The 17,445-nt window shown below is 35.0% G+C and overlaps 1 protein-coding gene across 2 annotated transcripts in view; it reads left to right on the top strand.

Annotated features, from left to right (window-relative positions):
- Positions 1-17,445, top strand: part of LOC113514821 (sex peptide receptor) — a 386,799-nt gene that overhangs the window by 357,637 nt on the left and 11,717 nt on the right. For both annotated transcript variants that reach the window (XM_052891839.1, XM_052891838.1), the window contains 3 exons: positions 2,688-2,974; positions 7,571-7,808; positions 14,346-14,446. In XM_052891839.1, coding sequence (XP_052747799.1) covers positions 2,739-2,974; positions 7,571-7,808; positions 14,346-14,446 — 575 coding nt within the window. In that variant the 5' untranslated portion in view covers positions 2,688-2,738. The remainder of the gene's footprint in view (positions 1-2,687; positions 2,975-7,570; positions 7,809-14,345; positions 14,447-17,445) is intronic.

Genomic DNA, 17,445 nt, shown 5'->3' with positions numbered 1-17,445 from the left:
TTAGCATGAAATTTCGTACAGTATTTATTGTATGATGCCTGAACAAACATATAGACAGACTGACATAATTTCTAAAAATTTCGGTTTCTATTGTTCGTATTAGAATTTCTTATATATTATTTTTTCTTAAATACCTCTTATATACAGACATCGTGTAATTACAATTTTATTATAAGATTTAAATCTTAGCTAGATTCTTAAGCAAACTTGCGAGAGAATTTATATATTGTAGATATATAATTTTATTTTAAATTCCCACTTTCTTGCCCCTTATATAACTGTACAATTTTCCTTTCTTATTATAATGAAGGGATCAATAAACATACATGTCCATTATCTCAAACATATATTGCACGAGGGAGATACCCTACAAAATACATTTTTTGTTTAAATACACCTACATATATTACACCCTTATATACAAATAGCATATGTAATATATACACTTTATTTATTCTAAAACTTAAACTAAACATAATCAGTAGATATGGCAACACACGTAAATAAATACTATGTAGTTTATAGAATATAGTATGTAATTTATAATATTATTCTCCCATTTGTCTCTTAAAATATCCTGGGGATGAAAAGGAATAATAATAAATTAAATAAAATCACGAAAAACGGTCACTTATAAATACTTAGAATAAATAGTACCTCTAAATTGATTTTATATGAAACAGCTATACAGCCTGTTTCATATAAAATTAATGTGCTCGTGAAATCAAAGATTATTTTATATTATTAATTGCGTTGCAAAGGGAATAATATTCTATTAGCAATAAACAGCTTCCTAATAACTTATTTGTCGAAATAAATCAATTTCACTTTAATATAATTGAATTAATTATTTGTAATTTTGTATTGAATAAGAACAGAGATTTTACGTTTTATTCGATTGTCGATAAAAGATAGGTAACAATTTTAGAAGTAACATATCTTCACATATATCTCTCCCATTCGTGTTTCAACCGTAAAGCAGTTGTGTTTGATATGGCGTGAATTTATTGGGTACAGAGGAATAACACCTGAGTCCTCAGCAATGGTAACGCATGGGGGTATCATGGGCAAAACAGTATACTCTGTTATGTCCATGGTACTGCTCATGTCTATAGGCGACGGTTACCACTTTCCATCAGGTGGGCCGTCAGCTTGTTTGCCATTCTAAGTTGTGTAAAAAAAAATATTCATAACGTGAACGTTGTATCACTAATGAAACTGTCATTTTATATGTTTAAAATTACTAATTGGATGGCGTGACATACAAATGTGTAATTTGTTCTTTTTAATTACATATATAATTAATATACCAACTCCATTCTGTACCACATACCCTACATGTGTCTTTTAGCAAATTACATATATCATTGTTCATTTTATGAATACGTCGTAATAATATACGCGAGCTTATTATTTTATATGTAACTAGCTTCGTACGAGTGCAATGCTGATACTAAATAGCAAAAATAATGTAATATCTTCGGAAATATTCATTTAACAGACGGAGACTTCGTACAAAAGTCGATTGCTTGGGTACCTCTGTCCCATTCGTGTTTCAACTGTAAAGCAGTTGTGTTTGCATGGTTGTTTTTCGGTTTGAAGGGTGGGATATGGCGTAAATTTACTAGGTACAGAGGAATAACACCTGAGTCCTCAGGAATGGCAACGCATGGGGGGTATCATGGGCGAAACAGTATACTCTGTTATGTCCATGGTACTGCTCATGTCTATAGGCGACGGTTACCACTTTCCATCAGGTGAGCCGTCAGCTTGTTTGCCATTCTAAGTTATATAAAAAAAACCATCAATGTCCAGAGTTCCTCAATATATAGATGTCGGAGCGATACTGATATTGCATATGTCTACTATCTATAGATTCGTTTGTACCTTATCTAGCTATACGATTATTTTTAGCAAAATCGATATGGTTATATCTATTTATAGAGATTTCCGAGAGAAAGAAATTCTAAATTTACCTTTTTTATGAAACTAGAATGGCAAAAGGCTGATGTCTCATGTTACTGCTTTCCACTAGCAGTTTTTGCATTTTGACTACATCTATATTAGTTCGTGCCGTTGCCATGTGGTCCCAGCATAGAATAGACTACCTCCCTTTCGGGGTGAGTATCATAAGAGACGACTAAAGGAGAGCGAGAGGTGGGAAGCAGTGTCCCTCTTAAAACATCTCTAAAGCCTAAATTGCGGTTGCCAATCCGCCTGCCAAGCTTGGCAACTACTGGCAAAACCCCCCTAAGCGAGAGGCTTATCTTCAGCAGTGGACAGTTAAAAGCTAATATCACGATGATGTTAGTTCGATAATAACTTAATAGTAACAGAAGCTGTCGTTTTTCTTTGTAAAAAAAAAAGTTTAAAAGCAGAATTTACTACATAATAATTTCGTGTTCTAAATTCAAATTTCACAAAAAGACATTCGTCGGTGTATTTTATTGCAATTGACTTTTATAATTATTTTTTTTAACAAAATGATTTTGTTTGAATTTGTTATGGCCATTTATCGTAATCGTATTTATAATAGTTTTTTTTTTTTTTTAATAGCTTTAAGGGTTTGTAGTACATAATGTACTCGAAGATTTTATCTGTTTCATTCCTTATATCTTCGAGTTTAATAGCAGTAAATATAAACTTATAAATAATTGTATATAACATCATTTTTCTTTTGTCCACAGACAAACAAAAACCACACACGCAACATGCCAAAGACAACGAGATAGCTCAAAATGGCGGCTCAAGACAAAGAGTGGGTGGAATTATTCGGGGACTTCAACCGAACCAAGGGTCCTCCAGATGTTCCAGATGTGCCTAAACTGAATTACAGCGATTATGACAACCAATCATACATACCTCTCGAATATTCCAACTTCACAACGGATGATTACTGCTCCTCAAACTATTCCCACTGGTATTTGAATGTAACCTGCGAATTCCCTATAAATTACGCCGAACCCATGTACGGGTATGTATTAGTTTTAATTATTTAATTGAATGCAATAGATATAAGACAATAAGAGTAAATATTCAGATAGATGAGACATTCCTATGAATTGGATTGAATATACCTTAGCGCGATAACGGCTCGTGTCCAACTCACGTCCTACTTTTTTTTATAAGTGAAAATGGTATAGTAACCCCGCCTGCGCTAACGGGATACGCTGGCGGAGCACCAGTGAAGGGTGATAGATGAGAATGAAAACAGGCCAGTTAGCCCATCATGATGAATTCATCAGGAATTAACCATGATAGTTTCCAGGGAGAACCGCGAGGAGGTCGAACTGGTTGGGTATATTGCTAGCAATGGGATTCTCAGTCTCCATTACTAACAACCCCTTTTCCCCCTCTCGCGTCCTATTAAGTCAGGGCTCGCAACCGACAGACATCGCAGTGAGAGCGTGCTTCGCACTCGCTCATGTGTCGCGTGAATTGCGACATGTCATAAATTATTTGTTAAATGCGAATAAGTCTAAGGTACCTTCTGAAGCTACGCAATATCTGAACGGTTAAAAGGTACAGTTTGGTATCATTCACAAACGAAAATGTATGAGAGTTTGTTTATTCTTATAATATTACCATAGCTTTATTGCTTTTTCTGACACAACTTAGAATGGCAAACAAGCTGACGGCCCACTTGATGGAAAGTGGTAACCGTCGCCTATAGACATAAGCAGTACCATAGACATAACAGAGTATACTGTTTCGCCCATGATACTCCATGCGTTGCCATTCCTGAGGACTCAGGTGTTATTCCTCTGTACCCTGTAAATTCACGCCATATCCCACCCTTCAAACCGAAACACAGCCATGCAAACACAACTGCTTCACGGTAGAAATACGAATGGGACAGAGGTACCCAAGCAATCGACTTTTGTACAAAGTCTCCCTCTGCTGTAGTAAGTCCAACATTGTTGCCATAAAAAATAACTTTATGTTTCAATCGAAAAGGCATATACCTTCTACTACGTCAATACGAAATAAACCACCGTTGTGCATGTCTCTTCAATTCTTTTATTATATATAATTCTATTTTTAACACGATCTCTGAAACTGACAATGCATATAGCCTGGACAGCTCAGACACGCGTGGATATGATTCCCGTTGTGTCGAAAGAAAAAAAATCTACTTTCCATTTTATTTTAAAATAACAGTATTAAGCGTACGGATCGGCTTATGGTAAATACTCGTAATTGCTATAGCCTATGGTCAGAGTAATGCTAGCACTGAGTACACGTAGCCTCAAGAAGTCTCACTACTTATTTAAACCCCTATGGGTTTGATGTGAAAGGGATTTAGATATCAATAAACGGATAAATTTCATTTTTATTAACGTAGTACCAAATATAGCACGCTTAGTCATGTAAATTAAGCTTGCGTCGTCTATCCACATTCATGTCAGTGGGTGTTGTTTGCGACCGTTTATTATACGTACCGGCTACTAAATCGATATTAATTGAATTAATTCTAACGTAATTGTATAATGCGATTCCTATCTGACCTCCGTGACAGTAGAAAGGTATCTAACATTTCCATTTCTAAATAAGCACAACGTACCTATTACATACCTAGAGCACGTGTTAGATATTTATTTTAAATTATATAAATTTTCTTTAACATCATGTGTAAAATGTGTACCTACGTTTATTAATAAAAATCAGATTAATTATTTTAAATGTAATAAAATATTAAAATTGTCATTATACAAAATTTTGTAATGAATTATTCTTGTAATGTATATAGAACACTAATTTATATTTTAATTGATTTTATAATTATTTATTATCATGATACTTAAATATAAAGTAATTAAATTGTAAGAACACGTGGTCTCACTGACTTGTTCACTCGAATTCGGTCCTGTAGATATAATCTTGTTATTTGGGTGGGCAGACACTTCTTGAACGTTGAGACACTCGTTGAACAACAACAACCAATTACATATTTTTAATTATATCTTGCAACCAGATATATTTCGTTTGAGAGGTTTGAATTGTGACCTTTTGGTAAACGTAATAAGTAACATTTCACCGAGCACATTAAAATCCAACGTGACAAAGGGCAGGCTACATCACATGGATCGCTTCATCACTAAATAGTATAAAACAAAGTCACTTCCCGTCTGTTTGTCCCTATGTATGCTTAGATCTTTAAAACCACGCAACGGATTTTGATGCGGTTCTTTTAATAGATAGAGTGATTCAAGAGGAAAATTTTTTTATATATATAATACATACATAATATAGTGGAGAAAAACTGATAATGTTAGATGTTTCTAATGTAATGTGATGTAATGTACACCCGTGCGAAGCCGGGGCGAGTCGCTAGTAAGTAATAAAGGAGAATTTAGAACCTCCTACATTTAAAAAAAAAGGAGATTAGGTTGTATTTTTTTAAGTTTGCCAATTTGGATATTTTTTAATCTAAAACATATATTTACAAAATGGCCCCATATAGGAATTTTATCAAAAACGGTTTAATATTTAAATTAAAATACCTAACTGGTTTTATTACAATTAAAGTTGTTTTTTGGGACATAATCTTATTTATTATTAATATTATAAGTCGCAACATTACTCTGTTTAATTCGGATTTCTGGAAAGATTTGTACTGGAGTGTTGAGAGCGCGGCGTGCGGCTGACGTAAATGATAAATTGGATCTTAAAAATTAATTTAATAGGGTTAGGAGGGCGGGTTGTTAGGGCACAGAACGCTGATGGACGCCGTAATTACGTGCAAGTGTTTAATTTACTTGTTACCAATTTATTTAGATTGATGAGAGTAAAATTTTGCACTGTCCTAAGAATTTACAACCACGCAGAACTGACAAATTCGACAATTATATTATAACTACACTTGCGGCTCGCGTCCAACTCGCGATCCATTTAGTCAGGGCCTGCAAGCAACAGGCATCGCAATGAGAGCGTACGTCCCTTTCAGTTGCACGTGTGTCGTATGTTAATCGTAGAATTATTTGTTGTGATAAAATTGTGACAACCTGGAAGGGTTGTCTATGTAAGGTTTGAAGGGAAAAACGTACATTTTTAAGACATGTGTGTCACTTCTACCCAGTACCGTTTCTTTTCGATGGTTAATAATGGAATGGCCACCCTGCCCGCGCTAACGGCATACACCGACAGGGCACCAGTGAAGGATGACAGGTGAAAATGAAAAGGCATGTCAGTTAGCCCATCGTGATAAATACACCGGTGATTCAGCACTATGGTTTCCAGGGGGGACCGCGTGGAGGTCGACCTGGCAGAGTATATTGCTAGCAATGTGGCTAGTAGTCCGCATTACTAACAATCACTTTCCCCCACCCAATCCCATTATTCCTATGATATTAACACTAAGATATAATTTTCAAAAGATTTGGAAATACTGTATTACTTTACGCTTTCTAGAATACACCTATCCCCCGATTTACACGGTACTTGTTTTACACGTTTTCGCTTTTACACGGTTTTCCAAATAAGTTTTTTTTTGTTTTTATCGCACTCTACTAAATGCTACTGTGTTTGAACACGTGCGCTGTGTACACATCTCACGGGGAATCCCGAGCTTATGTGCTGACTTGCTGCACATGCACACTGTGTCTGTATTTCTTCGCATAAAATTAAAGTTTTATCTACGGAAAATTGTATTTGAGTGAAAGTTTCACAGTGTCAGAAAGATTTAATTTTTCATATTCGTAAATTACAAGTGAGTGCATAATTAAGATTTTTATAAATTAACATAAATTAAAAAAAATTATAGGCTTATAATGTCGAAAGAAGTTAAAAGAAAAGTTATTTCTTTAGAAACTAAAATCGAAATTTTGGATCGCTTACGAAAGGGAGATAGAGTAGTAGATGTTGCAAAATCATATAAAATCAGTTAAAAAATCACAATTGTTAAATAGCAAAATTATGCATTTTCTGCAAGCTTTTCGATTTACACGGTTTTGACTTGAAAATTTTTAATTTTCGATTTACACGTTTTTCTCTGGAACGTATCTACCGTGTAAATCGGGGGATAGGTGTACTGCGAATTTACTAAATCAGTTCGAACTACGAACATATATTAGAAAAGTGTAGTATGATGCAAGTGCTGACGGACCGTCTGTCGACTTCCATAACGCAGGAAGTTTGACCCAACGATGTTATTTTCCGACGTTTTCAGGGACGTGTACTATGCTTCACATATTGCCGACACCACGTAATTTCTGACAACTAAGATCGACTCGTAACTAAGTCTCCGTGCCCTATAATTTCATTGCCACCGCAATTAAATTAATTTGAATTTACTGGGTACGGAGGAATAACACCTGAGTTCTCAGGAATGGCAACGCATGGGAGGTATCATGGGCGAAACAGTATACTCTGTTATGTCCATGGTACTGCTCATGTCTATAGGCGACGGTTACTACTTTCCATCAGGTGGGCCGTCAGCTTTTTTGCCATTCTAAGTTGTATAAAAAAAAAACACAGTTACTTGATGGCAAAAACACGAATGAGACGGAGAGACTAACATTTTTATACCAGTTCAATTCATATTACCAATTTATTTCATCTTTTTTTCCAGTTACATCGCCCCATTCCTCCTGGCGACCACCACAGTGGCCAATACCCTCATCGTGGTGGTACTATCTCGTAGACACATGCGGACACCCACCAACGTGGTACTAATGGCGATGGCACTATGCGACATGTTCACCATGCTCTTTCCGGCACCATGGCTTTTCTATATGTACACGTTTGGGAACCACTACAAGCCGTTGAGTCCAGTAAGGGCATGTCAAGCATGGAACTATATGAATGAGGTATGTATTAGTGTTTAAAAGAAGTAACAAGAATAAAAAAAAATATTTCCTTAAACAAAATTGGCCTATGGCACAATATAGGTATGACCCCACACTAGGCAAAGCCTGGAAGTCAAAGCAAGAAATTGTTGAATATTTCCGGATTGACCCTAAATCCGGATTTCGTATACAAATGAAAATAAAGATAAGTTGGTAATAAATACATACGCGACTGTGGTCACTATCGTATGACACAATGTATGAGGTGCATTCTAGATATCAAAGACACCACGCCGGCATACACAGACCATCAGTGTATGCCGGCTGAAGAAACCCAGTGACCCGGAGGTCGTCACCTCCGGAGTAGAAGCCGGGGTAATGGGGTACGCCCCGAGGCCCCTACCTCGCCCGCCCACACATCATCCGGCGGGCAAGAGATGTCCATGTTATTGTTGTCGTTCTAGATATCAATATTTAATAGTTATAGTGCGGCGAACAGTGTTAATTTAGATATGTAACATTTAATGTGGGTTCAGATATGCGTAGATATTTGATTGGGCGTGTACATGTGCGTGTGTGAGTGTGGCCGCGCGCGCGCGCGCGCGTGTGTGTGTGTGTGTGTGTGTGTGTGTGTGTGTGTGTGTGTGTGTGTGTGTGTGTGTGTGTGTGTGTGTGTGTGTGTGTATGTGTGTGTTTGTTCGTGTGTGTAAACATGTGCAAAATAATAAAAAATGTTACACAATCACACCAATGGCCTGGTTCTGTAGCTAGGAAATCGTCTTATGGAGGACCGAGCAACAAAGGACTAGGCCACAAACGAGAACATCCAGAACAGAATAGATATTGAGAAGTTTGCTCCCTAAATTGGCTCAACTGGGAATCGAACCCGGGATCTCAAACTAAAGCAACGTACCCATTACTGCGCCACGAAGATCATTGGAATATTGTCCACGCACACTAGAATTCAACTGTTTAGTGTAATTATAGCGATTTGTTTTTAAATATGCAACCTGCTTAATTATTATAATAATTCACTGATGAACACAGGCTTACAATAAGCGGATATTATACTACGCTGACAAGTAGTTTACGAGTAGTACGGGGTTTTATTTCGAGGTTTCCTATTGCATTTCATGGTATATTGTGCTTTGTTTCCCTTGTTTTATGATATATTTGGAATGCATTTTGCATTTCATGCATATGCTGCTTCGTCATCATACAGATAAACTGTAAGTTATTACCTCCAACTTTTTGGAGTTTCGTCGGATGACCACAAAGTGTTTTTTTTGATGGGAGAAAATGATATGGTAACTCCGCCTGCGCTAACAGGATACGCTGGCGGAACACCAGTGAAGGGTGATAGATGAGAATGAAAACAGGCCAGTTAGCCCATCATGATGAATTCATTAGGAATTAACCATGATAGTTTCCAGGGGGAATCGCGAGGAGGTCGACCTGGTTGGGTATATTACTAGCAATGGGATTCTCACTCTCCATTACTAACAATCCCTTTCCCCCCGACCACTGAGTGTTTGTGTTCAGAGATTTAAGATCTAATGTTATTTCTATTATTGTTATGTGAGTTTTATCTTATTGTACTGATGCTTTCCTGGGTGAGGGTATTAGGAGACTGTAAAGCTCACCCAGTCGATAAAAAAAATAAATAACAAATATAAATTAAAAACCCAATCCTACCTACTTACTCGTTGCTTTTTTTATAAGTAACAATGGAATGGTAACCCGCCTAAGCTATTAATATACGCTGACAGGGCATCGTAAGCTATAGATGAAGCAGGTCAGTTAGCCTATCGTAACAAATTCCATAAGAATTAACCAAGATGGTTTCCAAGAGAAACCGCGTAGAGGTCGACCTAATAACTAATGGAACTGTTAGATCCCCATTACTAACAGTCCCTCCTCCTCCCCCCCCCCCTCTCTTATTCGTTAAGCGATGTCATCCTCTGAAGTCAACTCATTTTTAAACTACCTTCTTCACCTCATGCATACGAAGATCTCTAACGTAAATTGCCAAATTATAGCACTCCATAGCACCAATGACTCTTTTTTGTCACTGGTACAAAAATCGGTTGCTTGGGTACCTCTGTCCCATTCGTGTTTCAACCGTGAAGCAGTTGTGTTTGCATGGCTGTGTTTCGGTTTGAAGGGTGGGATATGGCGTGAATTTACTGGGTACAGACGAATAACTCTTGAGACCTCAGGAATGGCAACGCAAGGGGGATAACATGGGCGAAACAGTATAGTCTGTAATCCACTTTAAAATTCAAAGGTTTAGGTCGACATTCGACCTTAAGATTTTCAAACTGTCCAAACTATGCTAATTATCTATCCATTAAACCGACCAAAGTATCTTTCAAATAGTTTTCTCTTTATATATATATATATATATATATATATATATATATATATATATATATATATATCACTAATTAAGCTATTTGAAACAATGAACCGTAATGATTCAAAGTAAATGCATTAAAATGACTGGGAGTTTATAGCAAAAAGGATGTCAAGCAAATTCACTGCAATATTGCAATGTGCGTTCTGCCGTAAACTCGTGTATGTACCTCACTGATTGGCAAACGATATTACTTATTTGATAGGGCGACACGGAAAATTGGAAACCCGTAAATTGTGATTAGAAGAGCATACACATGAGCTATGTTTATGTTTGTAATGATCAAATTATTTTTATTGCGACCAAAATAATACAAGAACAGAAAAAAGTATAAAGCAATATGACATTATAAATCAGTGACATAAAAAACATATTATAAGGCAACGTCAAATTAAATGTTATAACTCTAGCATGATTGAAGTAGATTTCTTCCATAAAAAAAACCATTAAATTGAACTTATTGACATTAAAAAACATGACACAAATCGAGCCATGTTCTGGTCACGCGATCTAAACCTGTCAAGTTTTTAAAAGTTCATAATAAGCCCCCATCAATAACTCGACAAAAACAAGGGACGGCAAACTTGAGGGCGGAAAATATCAATTTTGCCCGGAGCGGCAAATTTACTGGCCCTCGCCTTATTTCTCGATGAGTGTTTTATAAAGAAAGTATTCATGGCATACAAATTATGTCGTTTAAGAAAGTTTAGAAAGAGATGGTCCCCCCCTATAAAAGGGAGGTAAATAAATATAATAAATAGCCTATTACTTGTTACCACACTGGGCGAGTGGATAATTTTTCAAATTTTCCTTTCCTTGCGCTGGTCGCTTTAAAATTGGTTTAATCCGCTTAAAATAAATGTACTGTACTAAATTTCCCCTCACTTTATGTAGCATGTCCCGTTTATGTACTGTTTTACGGCATTCTCCTAATCGTCTTACGTGCAGACTTGGAAATTTCCAGCCAGCGAAAAAACGCTTTAATACCATAAACAATTTTAATACTTAAGAAAGTTATATAACCAAAAGACTATTCTAAACTGTCACTAGAAGCTACATTACTTTATTCATATAAAAATATAAAATCCATAGATTAAGAATAGTACCTGTGATAAAGCGGATGGCTGTTAGAGCAGAAGAAGACCTATAAAGACATAGATAGATTGTGTGAATGACGATGTGGCCAGATTAGGAGCTTATACGGAAATAGCTGCGATTAGAGATGTATGAAAGAGGAAAACGTGTTACGACGACCCCAAATAAATAATTGGAATAAGGGTAGGAAGATGATGAGTAGCTCCCCTAAATCAATTTGAGAATCGTTTTTAAAGTCGGTCAAATTGGTTTTTAAATTAAGGGAATAATTTCAAAAATTTTTAAATATCAGCCGTTATCTGTCTACTGTAGAGCATAAGTCTCTATTGGGGGATTTTGCTAGTAATTGTCGCGTTTGGCAAGTAAATTGGCAACCACAATTAGACTTTTGATGTTTAAAGAAAGACTCTGCTGCCTATTCCACGATCATTAAGTACCCTTAGTCGCCTCTTACAACACCCACGAGAAAAGAAGGGGTGGCATATAGTTAGAATTAAATATGCCCAAAATATAATGTACAAAACATAACTTAGAGAAAAAAAAAAACACAAAAAAGCACATTATTTACGTAATAACGCTTTAAACTTTTATCTCTTTAAATACAATATTATTGAACGACCACAAATATTTTGTACAAGAATTAGTGAAATAACATATTTAATGTAACCATTTGTAAAAATTTGTTGGAAGGAACTATAATAATACTAATACTAAAATGCTTACCGTTCTTTATTAATATCCTGTCTTGTTTCCTGTTTGTTAGTGGCATAATGGATAACATTAGCCCTTTGCCAAAGTAAAAAAATATATATATTTTTAAATAGATTCTGGGTTCGATTTTCAAATAATTTCAATGTAATATTTACAAAACTTCTCGTTGTTAATCAGTTCAGGTGTATATGTTTTATTCAAATCTGTCCATAATCTGCTCCAATTTTAGATTATAAAGTAAGTACGCTTACGATTACAACAAATTTAAATGAAAATCTAAACAAACGAATAACAATAATTTAATAGAGATCCGACTATTAGACCCAATAGTCTGTCTAACATCCAATAGGTTTACAAATTAAATTAATTATTTAAATATTTCTATTTATTACTAATTTGGAGTCTCTCTATGATAGTTTCAATAAAACTCGGATACCTTTTCATTAGGGCCTATTGAAACAAAATATACATAGAAAAGCAATACTTTCAAATAATACTCACTCATTATTTTCCTATAGACACATTTATAAAGTTTCCCAGGTAACGGCAATAGAGAACTCATTCATGACTGATCCTAAAGTCTATTCTACTAAAGGAAAAGTCTGGAAATTTATTTCCAACTGCTGAGTTGAACTAGTCTACGACCTTTGCTGAGTTGGTTACCTTTGAACATTACAGCGAAAATTCTCCACCGTATTTCACTGTCCAACGGTTTTATTTACTTTGCTTTTATACATTGTAATATTTTATTTGTACAATAATATTATATTTATTTATAAGAAAGAAAGAAAGACTTTATTCATAGAGTCATGTGACTCATAACGTAACTTAAATAAAAAAACTAAATGTAACAAAATACTGTACCTAATAAGGTATAAGCCAAAACAAAAACATATAATTTTTTTTTTTTGTATTTCACAAAACAAATAAGACTTCAATTGTGTGGAAAAACCAATTATTTCAATTTAAAATCTAAACTATGGAACTGATTTTAATGTCATTTCTATGGCACCAATCTCTAAGTATATCCTTTGAGATAAAAAAGTATTTTCCAAATTGATTTACAGCTGACGGAGTTATGAAGATAACAAACATAAAAAATACATCTAAATTGAGAACTTCCTTCTTTTTGAAGTCGGTTAAAAATATGAAAAGCATCTTCTTTTCTCTTTTTTTTTATACAACTTAGAATGGCAAACAAGCTGACGGCCCATCTGATGGAAAGTGGTAACCGTCACCTATAGACATGAGCAGTACCATGGACATAACAGAGTATACTGTTTCGCCCATGATACCCCCCATGCGTTGCCATTCCTCTGTACCCAGTAAATTCACGCCATATCCTACCCTTCAAACCCAAACACAGCCATGCAAACACAACTGCTTCACGGTTGAAACACGAATGGGACAGAGATACCCAAGCAATCGACTTTTGTACAAAGTCTCCCTCTGGTAATAATAATAAGTAATATAAAAAGCATCTACAATTTTCTGCTTAAATGAAGCCTAAATTTGAAGGTATACAGTTTATTATTAACCTATAAACAATATTTTTTAGTCTAGTCTGTCCTTATTTATTAATTTGTTATTTTCAATAAAGACGTCTTTGCTCTGAAAGAAAATATACCTACTATTATTTTATTTTCCAACTATCTTTTTGCTCGCTACTTCGTACGCGCTGATTTCAAAGACACACTTCTAAATGACATATCGAAACAAAACATTGACCAGTTTTCGAGTTCAGTTTCACTACAGCGGTAACCGCATTTAATTTACTGCGGTAATTGTTGCGTGATACTGGTACAATTATACTGATAAACAAACAGACAAAATTGCTAAAAATTATTGCTTTGACTTCTATTGCTCCTATGAAACATCTTTACATCCTTTTTTTTTTCTTATTTCCATGCACAGACAACATTCAATAACAATTTTATTATATTAACAAGACAATAAAATATCCATACAGTATGAAATTGAATCTCTTATCAATTATAGATAAGATAAAACGATATTTCTAACTAGAACTATTTTTGAAAAATTTTCAAAATATCTTTAGAAACAAATTTAGTTATGCGGTCCAGTTTTTGACTAAAACTATGGTCTAAAGAAATCACAAATTGCAGTATCAATAATAATAACGATTAGGTGTATGTTTCGTATAAAAATTAAGAATTAATTAATGGGTAATATGTATACTAGTCCGATATACATTTATATATATATATATATATATATATATATATATATATATATATATATATATATATATATATATATATGTATATGTATATATATATATATACGATTTTGTATGTCTTTATTTTTTTTCACAGGTGATTCCAGCTATGTTCCACACGGCAAGTATATGGTTGACACTGGCGCTAGCTGTCCAGAGGTACATATATGTATGCCATGCGCCCGTCGCTAGAACCTGGTGAGTCAATTATCATTTCTATTTCCATTCTTCTATTTATACTACTCCACAGTACCAACTCCTTCCGTTAGACCGCATTCAAAGTCGAGCAGCTCGAATTGTTGACGATTGGCGCCTTACTGTCCGACTCAACCCACTGAAACTGCGTAGAAATGTTGCGTCTCTGTGCATCTTCTATCGAATTCATCATGGGGAATGCTCTGAGGAATTGTTCGGATTGATACCTGCTGCTGATTTTCACCACCTTACAACCCGCCATAAACTAAAATTTCATCCTAACCATCTGGACGAGTGGCGGTCCTCCGCCGTGCCTTTTTCAAGGCACTTTCTTCCACGCACAACCACTCTTTGGAATCAACTTCCAACAGCAGTATTTCCGAACCGATACGACAACATAACCTTCAAGTAAAGAGCATATTCCTTTTGAAAAGCTGGAAAAAAAAACTCCCTATTTCTACCCTACCAAAGACTATAAAAAAGTGTCTGCATAGGTATCCCTGTTCTACTCATATTTCTGCCTTGAAGCAGTTGTGTTTTGGTTTGAAGGGTCAGATACGGCTGTGAAATTGCTGGACACTTTCTCGAGAAAGGACCAACTTAAATCGTGGCAAAGTCAATTATTTTAATTAAAAAGAACTGAAACAATTTTGATAAAATTTTTAGGGGACTTTAAATATGCTTTCAAATAAAAAAAAGAATTTTTCAAATCGATTTATAACTGATGGAGATATGAGGTAACAAACATTAATAAAAAAAAACACTAAACTCAGGAGCTCTTTTTATTGAAATCGGTTGAAAAATAAAGGCGAATTGAGAATATTATTTGTAGACATGATTTAAGATTTTGTTTCACAAAAAATACCTACTTCAATCGTATCTAAACCAGTCATTTTGGTTTAAGAACCAAACTACTGCACCGATATAGATAATATTTCTGTAATTCGATCCAAAAGTCATATATTATATATATCCTTTTAGATAAAAATATAATTTTCCAATACGAATATGAGGTAACAAACATAAAAATATACAATCGAATTAAAAGCATCCTCCTTCTTTTAAGTCAGTTAAAAATCAACTATGAATTAAATTAAAATTAAATTATAATTAAATTAAGAAATCAAAAGAGAACTGTTCAAATTGGAGTCCCCAATTTAGTGTTCTATTGTTTCTACGTGCCCCATTCGAAGAGAGTGCTGATCCTTAATAAGATTATAAATATAATAGTGAGTTAGTTTATAACCTCTTAACACCTAAACTGCTTAACTAGTCACTATGAAATTTGGTATATAGGCTAATGTAGGTAATAAGCTATTTTTTATCCCGGTCACGCGAACGAAGTCATTTGTAAAAGCTAGTGTTTAAATGTAATTTAATTCTATTTAAACAAAATTTCCTACAAAAACATTCCCCTTTCAGAAAATCATAAAATTTCTGACTCTATAGAGAACTCAAGTTTTGGTGGTTTCCTAAGATCATTACTGACTCCCCTCTTGACATGTTTACCTCTATAGCCGGAACATTATCCACGTTAGTGAAAAATGGTAATGGTTTCCCTAACGGGTCCTTGTATACCTTTAAAGTGTATTATGACGTTCCTGCCTTTTTCCATGACGTTGTCTCAAGAAATATATATTTGTAAAACCTGTATTTTAATGTAATAACTACAGAATATATATAATATATATATATATATATATATATATATATATATATATAATGAATCAGCAACGATATTATGTACCTTGATAACAGTCCAACTGTGAAATCCTTCTTTTTAAAGTCAATTGATAGAGCAACAAATAGAGCAGACTGTAGCGCCATGTCTAAACGTGTCTTTTTAACCTAATATTTTATTTGATATATTTGCAAAATTTTATGGACCATCAAATATAAACTTATAATAATTTTGACTTACATCATTTAGAAGTTTAATTCATATTGGTCCTGAGAATATAAATTTTGTTGTTATATTAAATCGAAATTTTGGAGACCATCATCGTCATATCAGCCGTTAGCTGTCAGCTGTTAAGCATAGGCATCACCCATAAAAGGTGGTATTGCCAACAGTTGCCACGCTTGGCAGGCAGACCAGAGGGAGCTTCATATTATGCGCGATCTAAAAATAGTTTTTTTTTTTTTATACAACTTAGAATGGCAAACAAGCTGACCTACCTGATGGAAAGTAGTAACCGTCGCCTATAGACATGAGCAGTACCATGGACATAACAGAGTGTACTGTTTCGCCCATGATACCCCTCATGCGTTGCCATTCCTGAGAACTCAGTACCTTTGTACCCAGTTAATTCACGCCATATCCCACCCTTCAAACAGAAACACAACCATGCAAACACAACTGACGTACCCAAACGGGACAGAGGTACCCAAGCAATTGGCTTTTGTGCAAAGTCTCCCTCTGGTCATAGTTTATCTAACTTAAACTAACTTAAAATACGGAATAAACTTTATATAATAATTTACGCAGAAAAAGTCGCGGGACACAATATATGTTAACCCTTTAAAGTTAAGGCCCTATCCAATCAAGGAATATCTAACAATCCTCAAACGTTATCCAAAAGGGTATGGACAAAAACCTTCAAAGCGATTACAGTAGAGATCACCTCATCCCTACGGATCGAATTAGTTATATCACCACCACTAATTGTAGTTCCGGGGACAGACATGAAATAACATAAAAAAAGCGCGTACTTTAATTTCATTATAACAAATTAAAGAATTTTTTTATTGAATATAATAAATGCTCATAGTGATTCGGCCCCTGCAGTAACTCGCCATGTGGTCTCGATATAGAAAGGGCCACGCCTTCCTTTTCAGTGGGTGTCGTACAACGCGACTAAGGGGACTGAATGATCAATGGATGGGCAGCAGCGTCCCTCTTAAAACATCACCAAAGGCTAACTGCGTTTACCAACCCAAGTGGTGGTATCAAGCGTGGCAACTATTGGTAAACCCAGTATGATCCCATAAAGGATTATGGG

The sequence above is a fragment of the Galleria mellonella genome, unplaced genomic scaffold (genome assembly GCF_026898425.1).
Source record: "Galleria mellonella isolate WM207_F2 unplaced genomic scaffold, CSIRO_AGI_GalMel_v1 utg146, whole genome shotgun sequence".
Lineage (NCBI taxonomy): Eukaryota > Metazoa > Arthropoda > Insecta > Lepidoptera > Pyralidae > Galleria > Galleria mellonella.
Note: the sequence above shows the minus strand (reverse complement) of the source record. Positions and strands in the feature narration are given on the sequence as shown.